At 43.9% G+C, this 11,392-nt stretch overlaps 2 protein-coding genes across 5 annotated transcripts in view; one reads left to right on the top strand and one right to left on the bottom strand.

Moving 5' to 3' along the window:
- Nucleotides 1–1,729, top strand: bphl (biphenyl hydrolase like). Its single transcript, XM_077594802.1, is given in 7 exon segments — nucleotides 1–229; nucleotides 682–787; nucleotides 789–846; nucleotides 1,098–1,248; nucleotides 1,443–1,463; nucleotides 1,466–1,577; nucleotides 1,609–1,729. Coding segments are annotated over 7 exon segments (693 nt in total). The 5' UTR covers nucleotides 1–105.
- Nucleotides 1,730–3,955: 2,226 nt separating this feature from the next.
- The window catches only part of LOC144069365 (serine/threonine-protein kinase MAK-like), a 24,530-nt gene continuing 17,093 nt past the window's right edge, over nucleotides 3,956–11,392 (bottom strand). For all 4 annotated transcript variants that reach the window (XM_077594719.1, XM_077594720.1, XM_077594721.1 and 1 more), the window contains 7 exons: nucleotides 9,516–9,836; nucleotides 9,250–9,437; nucleotides 9,067–9,188; nucleotides 6,023–6,133; nucleotides 5,819–5,920; nucleotides 5,641–5,718; nucleotides 3,956–5,575 (listed from right to left, as the gene is read on the bottom strand). In XM_077594719.1, coding sequence (XP_077450845.1) covers nucleotides 5,418–5,575; nucleotides 5,641–5,718; nucleotides 5,819–5,920; nucleotides 6,023–6,133; nucleotides 9,067–9,188; nucleotides 9,250–9,437; nucleotides 9,516–9,836 — 1,080 coding nt within the window. In that variant the 3' untranslated portion in view covers nucleotides 3,956–5,417. The remainder of the gene's footprint in view (nucleotides 5,576–5,640; nucleotides 5,719–5,818; nucleotides 5,921–6,022; nucleotides 6,134–9,066; nucleotides 9,189–9,249; nucleotides 9,438–9,515; nucleotides 9,837–11,392) is intronic.

The raw sequence follows: 11,392 nt of genomic DNA, 5'->3' as shown, positions 1-11,392 counted from the left end.
TTCTCTGTCTTTTATGTCAAAGGCATAGAAGAGCAATGGACTGATGATGATTATATTAACATATGTTGTGCATGTGATAGATAGTTGCTTTTCATAACTTTGACGATGCAAATCCATTTGTTCAGCTCTACATTGACACATAGCGGGCAAATGGTTAATGGAGTGGATCTTTACTATGAGAAGACAAGCACAGGAAAACATTCAATGGTGTTTCTTCCTGGTGCTATAGGTAAAGTGTAACGGCATTGAATTTTAGTTCTGTGGATGTACAAAGTCTAAACACCTCTTTTCAAATAGATTTTGTCATAGTAAAGTAAATAATGCTTCATTAGTAATTTATAATAAACTCTATTTAAACTTTTTCCACACTTAAAAAAAATTCTCAAAATCACTGGGGAGTTCAATACGCATATTTGCTCCACTGTATGTTGGTTATTTGGAATTATGCTATTGTTTTCAGTCTTATTTTTTCCTGTTCTTTTCTCCTTGTTCCAGTTGACTGGTTTCCAGTAATATATTTATATCAAGACAAAACCAGAAGAAGTAATGTATGGCAAACTGACAAAATGATTGATTTGTTCCACAAAAAAACAAAGAGTCAACGCTGATGAACCAAGCAGCTGAACTGGACATGTAATATGATAAAACCTAAATTGTAAATTTATTTTTTTTCCACAACAGGAAACCCCAAAACAGATTTTCAACCCCGTCTTATGTCTTTGAAGAAGCAGCTTTTTACTGTGATAGGTTGGGATACACGTGGTTATGGACAATCACGCCCTCCTGACAGACTTTCCCCTCAACTTTTTTGAAAGGGATGCAGGGGGCATTGTGGATTTAATAAGGGTTAGTTGCATAAGTACATATTTTATTTGCAAGATGAAAGCTTGTTTCACTTTACCTATCTGTTTATAACAGGCCATTTCAAATCACTTAGGAGAGTATCTCCCAGTGGTGTGCCGTCAGAAACTTCAGGGCCTTCTCTGGTGGCCTAAGAAATATCTGAATCAAAGACTGGTGTTAATTATATTTTGTCCATGAATACATTGCTTTACCCCTGGTTGCACTGCTTCCCGATGTGTGTTTTCATATTGAAGCATTTAACCAATCACATTTCGGTCTGTGGTGTGTCCAAATGGAGCGCAAGAATGAGGGCCCCAATGGAAGAGGTGTATGGGGCAGATGTCTTTGCGAAAACATGGGAAGCCTGCGTGAATGGGATCGCACAGTTTGCCCATAGACCTAAAAGTAGGCAAACATAAGTATTTTCATTAGTTATTTCAGAATTTCTTAATTTAGATTTTGAAACACTAACTGTCCATAATTTAATTTCTGATGAGGTATGGCATTTTAATCTGTTAAGAAATTGCTATATGTCATATTATGCATATTTCTAGTCTGGATAGATTCAGCACACACGTTTAATTCTGTCTACTTTTAAGGAAACATCTGCATTGACCTTCTTACTTAAAATGTCCAACACTAATCATACATGGAGAGAAAGATCCCATAGTGCCCAAATCTTCCCCATACTTCCTCCTCAAACAAATCCAGAAAAGCATTACCTACCCATTACAGTACCTACATTGTAATACTGTTCCAAATTAGATTGCATCATATGCCAGAGGGAAAACAGAATCTCCATCTGAGGTATCCTGAAGAATTCAACAAACCTTTGGAAGAATTTCTGGAAGAGGGACAGAATAATAAACCTGGAAAATTCCAATGATGGAAAAGTTCCTAGATCAGCAAAATGTGGTTAATTTATTCTTTAATTTGTGACATTCAGTAGAATTTTGTCGATGCGTTTCAATGGTGGTAGAATCATGCCAAAAATAAAAGTGAAAAGGTGTAAAAAAAAGTGTGGTTTGCAAACAAAACTACCATTCAAATAAAGAATGCATAATGTTGCCAATACAAAAATGTATCCATCAAACTAAAGGGGCTTAGTAATTTACAGTGGTACCTCGACATACGATCGTAATCCGTTCCAAGACTGAGATCGTATGACGTTTTTTTTTTTCCACACAACGCACTCGTAAACGGAACAAACACTCCACCCTCACGTTCGCTATCGATGGGCTGTTTGCTGTTGTAATATTCCCTTCAAAATATTCCGAAAATGATGCACACAAATGTCCTCACAATCGGATAACACACGACCACTTCCCAACGAGCAGCAGTCTTTTATCAGCGATCGCTCCGCTGCTCATGGGAGCTTCGGGGGCTCTGGCTAGCGGCTCCCTTTTAGCTTGTAGCATCTGTGTTCGCATCCCCTCGAACGACGACTATGATAGAGTTGCTATCGGGGATGCGGTTGCGAGCCAGTGCCCCGATGTTCTTATGAGCAGCCAACGAGAAGTAATATAATACTCTTCGTATTAGATAAAAATAACAGGAAATGCAGCAACTGAGCTTACCCACGTATTGATTGTGGGTTAAGTTTTATTCTGAGAAAGAGTGCCATTGCCTGTCGGCGTTGTGTGCACGAGTATACTTCATTACCCAGAAAGCCCTCTTTTCCCCGCGCATGCGCGTTGTGCGTTTCCTGGTCTGAATAACTCATTCGGTGCTCGTAGATACTTATTGTTATACACGAAAGATATGCAAAAAAGACAGTGCCATGGCCACCTGGCTTGGTCACATCACGAAATTTTGATCGCATGACGGGCGAATTATTCGATCGAAATTTCCGTCGTAAGACGAGAATATTGTATGACGAGCGGTCGTTTGACGAGGTACCACTGTAATTGTAAAGTGTTTGTCAAGTCCTGTGATGGTGCCATAAATTCCCTTTCATAGCAGTAGATGGTGCTGTTCACTATTTTAAGGCCTGCAGGATAATCACGTCAAAACAGGACGCGCACTCGAGTATGCCCTCTGGGCCTGTGGAGTACAGTGTGTGTGTGTGTGTGTGTGGGGGGGGGGGTTGCTCTCCCTGTCCAACTCTACCCAGTGGTAGCCTTCTGTGATTCTCTTGCCCTTGGATAATCTTCCCCAGTCACTCTGCATTAGTTTCTGGGCTGTTAGTGCTAGTGGCGTGGCAGGGTTGCTCTCCATCTGGTTCTCTCCTGCCAATCTCGCTGCAATAAACAAGTTGTTGGTGCCAGGATTAGCAATCAGATAGCAAATAGTCATACCTCTACTTACGAATGCATCCAGGTACGAAATTTTCGGGTTACGGACCTTTTGCTTCAAGATACAAAAACAAAATCTAAGTTACAAAACATCAATACATTTTCTGTATCCGTTATTTTATTCTGAAATTGTCGCGGATTCATTGCGTATTGCTTGACAATTTCACTATTCTACTGGGATCACATTGGCTATCTCACAACAACTCTCCACATTTCAAGATTCTCTTGTCCGTTTGGCCGCTGTTCTTCGGTGTGTGCCTGAATTTATGCTCGGAGGAAGCTGTGTCCGAGTGCCTTCGATGGAGTCACATTCGACAACTCCAATATTCTCTTATGTACTTTTGCCAGCCGTTCGTCGTTGTGTGCCTTCGACGGACTCGCAATTGAGCTTCAACCTGAAGTGCAGCCTGCGGTGGGCGAAATTGTGCCAAGGGGCCAGGCGACGGAGCTAGTGGTCAGTGGGGAAACCATTGACGAGTTGGTCGAGGGGCACCAAAGCAAACTCAACGGAGTAGGAGTTAATCCAAGGCTCGGCGATAAATAGGAATTCAACTAGAAGTAGGCTGATAAAGAAGCAGCCACCATTCCAACAGCACAAATCAGAAAAAAATGGGGGAGAAATTTAATGAACTTTCCAAACTCTTAGAAAAAACATTCTGAAGTGTTCACGAGTCGTGCAATCGCCCACTTGGATGACGTTTATCTTGTGCATTTTAAAAAACATTATTAAAAGTCGTCAAAGGCAATTGTCTTTAGATCGATTGTTCTCAAAACATCAGTCAACAAGCACTGCTGAAGGAGAATTTTCCCAAACAGGTAAGATGTTTGTGTACTCTTTTGCCTAACGTTAGCTACCTGACACTTGTGCACCTGCGGTTCAACATGAATGGATTTTGCATGTTTATTATTTATTTTAATGGCTTATTAAATAATTTGATGATAATTTTCTCTCATTTCTGTGTGTTTTCACATCTTACCAACAAATTTTGTACACTTATATCAATTTTAACTTCCTAAGACCCAAACTCTTGCAAGGCATGCATTTTTATTTTCTCTTTGATATTTAGGCTAATAGGGACCTGATGAGTGTAAAAATAAAGAATTATCTTTTTACATGATGTAGTTTTTGTGAAAAATTCTGTCCACATCATAAGTGGATGCCAAGCCCTTGTAGTCCAAAATTTAACATTGTAGTCTTTGACAACCAAAAATGATGCCCACGCGTGGACACCAGGTCATAGGAGGTTAAAGTGTTTAGTTGGTAGTTTTGTGAGGACCGTGGAACTAATTAGAGAATTTACATATACTGCTCTACTTACAAAATTTTCGTCGATAAGACTGTTGCTTTAACCAATCAGATTTCGAGTTGGCAACACCACAATGCATTGTCGCAGGTGTAAGGATACATCATTGCCTTTTCGCAGGTGTAGGGATACGTCATTGCCTTGTCGCAGGCGTAGGGATACGTCATCGCTTTCACCAACTATGATTAGCCATAGCTACCAAACTGTATTTGGAGCGAACTGCACACGCAAATATATTGTTGGGGAAATGATACTCCGGGCCTGGTTCTGATGTCTAAAAATCTCCAGTATTTGTATTTAATCAATAAATGCTGTTTCAGCTGGATTTTACCCCATTTTCGGGCAATGTTTGCCGGTACGCCATTGACGTCCATCGCTGTCTTTTCCCGGGAAACTCACCCCCTGGCCCGGTTGTAATGTCTGAAAAGCTCCAGTATTTGTATTTAATCATTAAATGCTGCTAGGAAGTGGATTTTACCCGTTGAAGACGCTACGAGAAAATGCACGGACCGCCACTATTTAATAATGATTTTGTGTAGGAATTGTATTCAATCATTTGCATGCACCAAAGAATCTGCTCTGTACGCATGTGTCAATCTATATAATCATTGTCCTGTATGTAATGTTGTTTCTATACAGCAGTTTCCTATCAAAGTAGAATCTCATGCCCTCAGGACAAAGATCTGTCCAATGGATCCATACATGTCCAAAGATTCTTGTGGAAGACCATTTGTCTGCAAATGAGGTGGTGCTTGGATATATGGTTGACATACTCTTCACATTTCATTACAAACATTTACAGCTGCAAAAATGCTGATGTTTATTTTTGAATGAAAAGAGGTGTCCTTGTTAAGGACAATGTAAATATCACTGATCCTTGCAGTCAATGGACATTTTCTTTACCTAACTTTAGGACAAATTATGAATAGAAAATGAAAAATATTCTGCACATGGTCCTATACAAAGGCAGTCTCTTTTATCGATTGCCTCCATATTTTGCAGTCCAGTCTACCCGTCCATGTACTGGTGGGATGTTTGTGTTTCTGGTAAAGTTGTTCATCGTTGAGATGTTGGCACTTGACAAAGAACAAAGAATTTGAGAAGCTCTGAAGTCGTCATGATCCATCAGGTTATCTGGAGATCAGCAAAGTTATTAAAACTTTCACAGAGAAACCCTTTTTTCAAATGGTTGTTTTTACCTTTATTTGAAATAATTGTATTCTTGGACAGTTTGATTTTTGAATCAATCCTGAGATCAGCTGGGGATGATAAATCAACTAAGCACATAAAGAAACACGGTCATGTGTGTGTAGTTTAACACTCCAAACAACATTATTCTAATTTATAAAATAATTGACACATGCTGATGTCATTTACCAGCACAGGGGCCTCCAATCTGTGCCAGCGGAGTCATCTGTTTAGTGTCTTTCGTTTCTGACTTCTCAAGAAATGAAATATTTGTCTTGGGTATGAACGACTCTGGATAAAGAAAGTGATATAAAAATAACGGATACACCAAAATATTTTTTATAAGGCCCAGAAAAAGTGTGCATATTTTTGGGGAGTTCTTCCTATGCTGACCTTTAATAAGGGGGCGCACCAGTTCCTCTCCTTGAGCAAGGCCCAAGATGTCCCACAAGCTTCTGCTAACTGCCTGATTCCCTGTAGAAGATATTCTTTTTGGATCTATGCCTGAAAGGCACAAAAAAGGTTAAGGCGCAAGTACAAATCATGGTCTTTAAATATTCTGAACAAAAATATAAAAACAACACTTGGTTTGCTTTCAATTTTTGTGAAATTGAATGAAATGTATTCATACACGATGGGATATTTTCTTCAAATACTCTTCACAAATCTTTTTCAATATGTTCATGAGGATTGCTCCTTTGACGAGATAATCAATCCCGTTTTACTGGTGTGGCATATCAAAATGATGACTAGACAGCATGAAGATGATGGATTATGTCCGCTATGACCGATTTGTCAACAGTGTCTCAGAAAAATGGTTACTTTGCCTAGGAAGAATGTTTTAGATGTTTAAGTTTACTGAAAAAAAATGGGAGCGCAAACAAAATTATGCACATTTTGTTCATTTCTTTTGTTAAATCAGTGTTTCGTTGAGGTTACCAGGACAGATGTAACAATATAATGATTTTCAAAACACATTTCCTAATCAAAACAAAACAAATGTGGTCTTTTATTTTAATAAATTAGTTGATTTAAAAAAATGCGAACTCCCATTAATCCCTATTTTTAAATACAATTACAATCACAGTGCTATTCATAACCCATCTGCCTTTGCGCAGCTGAATGCACCACAAGGAGCATCACATGGCCACACGGCACCAACGTGAGACCTCGAATAGACCTTCCCGAGAAGGCTGAGGAGTGAGATTCCCCTATTAATGCAACACACCCTCCTTTTTATAAAGGGGAACCACCCCCCTCTGCCAATCCAGAGGCACTGTCCCCGATGTCCACACAATGTTGCAGAGGCGTGTCAACCAAGACAACCCCACAACATCCAGAGCCTTTAGGAACTGCGGGGAGATCTCATCCACCCCCGAGGAGCTTTTTAACCACCTCTGTGACTTCACCCCCAGAGATAGAAGATTCCCTAGGCTCTAATTCCTCATTGCAAGGCATGTCGGTGGAGTTGAGTTTTTCAAAGTATTCGACTCACCGATACACAACATCCCGAATCGAGGTCAGCAGCGCCCCATCCCCAATATGGGTCTCTTCTATATTTCATAAAAAACATTAAATTTTATTTTTAAAGGGTTTGTAGTGGGTAGTATTAAAGATTGTCGAACGAATTATCGTATTTTCAAGCCTATGGGGCTCACCGACTTAAAGGGCGCTGTCACAGTTGCGGGTTCAATTTCTATATTTTGGCTATACACAACGCGCTTGGGCTCAATGGACGCAACATTATGGTTGTGCTAGCATGACATACCCTAGCCTCCATGCTAGCGCATGTTTCATGCTAGCACTACCATAATGTTGCATTGTTAAAAAACGCAGCAGAAGCAAAACTAAGTTTGATTGTGCTTTACTAGGGTAATGGATACTTATGTTACTACAAGTGAAATCATTAAAACAAACAAATCCATCAATGTCAGAGTTCTCGCCGAGGGCTTTCATAAAAGTGATGCCGATAGGCAAAAGCTCCATTTGCTAGATGACACTTTAGTCCAGGCATCCGCAACCCATTCATAAATCGTCACGTAACCCACTCAATGCTGCCAATCAGTTTTTGTGTAATTATATTTGCCATCAGACATCTATCGCTCGCTCCCAAGCCGTTCGCCTTATATCTGTGGAAACTCATCATTTTAATTGTTGAAGTTGATTTTCCAGCTCCTTATCACCCATCCCAGCTGACTTTGGGCCAGAGGCAGAGGACACCCTGAGTTGGTGGCAATTTAGAGTGTCCAATCAGCCTACCATGCATGTCTTTGGAATGTGAGAGGAAACTAAAGTACCTGGAGAAAACCCAGGCAGGCCCGGGGAGAACATGCAAACTTCACACAGGTGAACCCGACCTGGATTTGAACCCAGGTCTACCACTGTGAGGTCGACGCCCTAACCACTCAGCTGCCGGGCCTCCCCGCCCCGTTGATTTCAGAGCAGTGGTTCTTATCCTTGTCGAAGCTGCCGAACCCCACCAGTTTCATATGCGGATTCACTGAACCCCACAGTTTCATATGCGCATTCACCGAACCCTACTATAGTGTAAAATCAAGTATGATTTAAAAAAAAAAATCAAGATATATAAATTGTATATTATTTCTATATATTTTACAGTGGTACTTCTACTTATCAAATTAATTTGTTGCAAAAGTGTTTTGATAGGTGGGTTTTTTCGACAGTAGAGAGCAATGTACACGTGAAGGCTGCAATTTGTTTCAATACCACCCCGAAACTCTGTTAAATGATAACCATATAGTAGTAATGCTGCATGAAATACGTTCAAAACACGTAAAAAGATATAAAAGTTATTAAGGTATTAAAATCAATAAGACATGAAAAGACCTGTTACATTCGGGTGGATAGGTGGGGCGGAGGAGGAAGCAAACATTTGGCAGCTGAGTAAACATACACACTCTTAAACAAACAATTTAAGATTATGTTACGTTTGGTATAATATCGATCCAACGACGATTGTCTTTGACGCCTGTTCATAATATTACGAAAATGCACAACACGTTCGCCAAGGCCCGAGAACACTTTAATTACAAGTATACGCTTAACAACATAACTTTCTTGGGCTTGTAGCTTCAGTAAGCACACTTCAACGTGTTAGAAATCCGCGACGAATAAATATCAAAGGCAAACAAATCAGTAACACACCGCCTGAGTGGTTGTGATGATACTCTGCATAAACTGCTAAAAACTCTTGAGATTCAGAGCTCATTTGTTCTCGGCTTGTGCCAATGTTTTTCAGTACTTATTTTTAAACAGATTTCATGTGTAAAACAGAATCCTCAAAAATGATTTTGCAGCAGCCAGTACACAATTTTTGTTTACGAAGATTAAAAATCTGTTTCTAACCTTGTTGAGCAAAAGTATTTTTTCCTAAAATTAGGGGGCTGGAGCACCTTGGTAATATAGTTCATTCTAACCTGGTAGGTATCTGGACTGTCGTAGGTAGTGCTGCTTGGGAGACAAGATAGTGGAATCTTTTTTGTCCAGTCCATTGCTGCATGCCAGTTTTGACGGTGTTGGAGTCTTCGACGTTGGCGAACTAGAGAAAAAATGTCCTTTATGAACAGAAATAATTATAATACAGCTCACTGAATACTTACTGACTTCTAAACCCATCAAGGGCTTTATCCCTCAAAGAATTGATGGTTGGTTTTTTGGAGATGGAAACTCCAATATCTGAATCATTGGTAGATTCCCAGCTGTCTCTTGATTTAATAGACGTTTGGCCCCATCGTCTTCTTCCAGCTCTCAGTTTGACAACACTGTTCCCCACTCCTATTTTTGTTGACTTGCATTTAACAAAAAACAAAGATATGACTTTATAGACACCATTTTGCACCTGTGTGTGCAGCTGAGTGATACATACAGCTGTTGGCTGCTTGATTTTAACCAAGCTAAGAGATTCCTCCTGTTCGTCTGACATCAAGCTGGGACAAGCCTGTTGTTGTTGCTGCGTGTCTGGCTGCTGAGAGAGTTGGATGGGATGAAGGGGTTGGTTGAGAGCTTGGCTGCTGGTCTGGGCTTCCCCTTGAATCTTTTTGGGCTCCTCCAAAAACTTGTTTGTTTTACACAATGGTTTTCCTTCCATAATTACTTTGACATCCTCTGAATGGAACTTGTGCTGCTTTGAGAACTTGAGAGGGATACCCAGTGACTGACCCACATAAAAGTAGGGATGCCGCAGTGCCTGGAAATATTACAAAAATAGAGGCCTGATTACGGAATTGAAACTGTTCGCCTAAAACCCATAACACAAAGCAGCATTTTAAAGACCTTAGTCTAGTCTGGACTTGTTTTTTGTTCCTGAAACTTGGCATCTTTTGGCCTGTACAAGTCCATCAACATTGGGTGCCATGTCCCGACTATCTGTCACTTTCACAATGTTATTTAAGTGCTTGTGTGTGAGCCTTGGACGCATTTTTGTTTTATTGATATTTATTACTGAGAAAATTTCTTCACGAAGGTAGGCCGAGAGAGAGCGAGAGCGAGAGAGCGAGAGAGCGAGAGAGCGAGAGGGCGAGAGAGCGAGAGGGCGAGAGGGCGAGAGGGCGAGAGGGCGAGAGGGCGAGAGGGCGGGCGCGGGCGGGCGCGGGCGGGCGCGGGCGGGCGCGGGCGGGCGCGGGCGCGGGCGCGGGGCGCGGGGCGCGGGGCGCGGGCGCGAGGGCGCGGGCGCGAGGGCGCGGGCGAGGGCGAGGGCGCGGGCGCGGGCGCGGGCGAGGGCGAGGGCGCGGGCGAGGGCGCGGGCGAGGGCGCGGGCGAGGGCGCGGGCGCGGGCGCGGGCGAGGGCGCGGGCGCGGGCGCGGGCGCGGGCGAGGGCGCGGGCGAGGGCGCGGGCGCGGGCGCGGGCGCGGGCGCGGGCGCGGGCGAGGGCGCGGGCGAGGGCGCGGGCGAGGGCGCGGGCGAGGGCGCGGGCGCGGGCGAGGGCGCGGGCGCGGGCGCGGGCGCGGGCGAGGGCGCGGGCGAGGGCGCGGGCGCGGGCGCGGGCGCGGGCGAGGGCGCGGGCGAGGGCGAGGGCGCGGGCGCGGGCGCGGGCGCGGGCGCGGGCGCGGGCGCGAGCGCGAGCGCGAGAGCGCGCGAGAGGGGGAGGGGGAGAGAGCGCGCGAGAGGGGGAGAGAGCGCGCGAGAGGGGGAGAGAGCGCGCGAGAGGGGGAGAGAGAGCGCGAGAGGGGGAGAGAGCGCGCGAGAGGGGGAGAGAGCGCGCGAGAGGGGGAGAGAGCGCGCGAGAGGGGGAGAGAGCGCGCGAGAGGGGGAGAGAGCGCGCGAGAGGGGGAGAGAGCGCGCGAGAGGGGGAGAGAGCGCGCGAGAGGGGGAGAGAGCGCGCGAGAGGGGGAGAAAGCGCGCGAGAGGGGGAGAGAGCGCGCGAGAGGGGGAGAGAGCGCGCGAGAGGGGGAGAGAGCGCGCGAGAGGGGGAGAGAGCGCGCGAGAGGGGGAGAGAGCGCGCGAGAGGGAGAGAGAGCTACGATTTTCTCGTAGCGCCTTCAACGTATCAATCCAACCTTCAAAAACAATTTTATGGCTATAAAACCTCTACTGCAGCTAGAGCTGCGACACATAAAAATAATCTATAAATCAAAGCACAAAAATGGGGTAAAATCCACTTCCTAGCAGCAGTTCATGATTAAATACAAATACTGGAGCTTTTCAGACATTAAAACCAGGCCAGGGGGCGATTTTCCCGGGAAAAGACAGCGATGGACATCAATGGTGAAACAGCAAAAATTAAACTGGGGTAAAATCCACATC

The sequence above is a fragment of the Stigmatopora argus genome, chromosome 24 (genome assembly GCF_051989625.1).
Source record: "Stigmatopora argus isolate UIUO_Sarg chromosome 24, RoL_Sarg_1.0, whole genome shotgun sequence".
NCBI lineage: Eukaryota > Metazoa > Chordata > Actinopteri > Syngnathiformes > Syngnathidae > Stigmatopora > Stigmatopora argus.
This window is presented reverse-complemented; position numbering and strand designations above follow the sequence as displayed.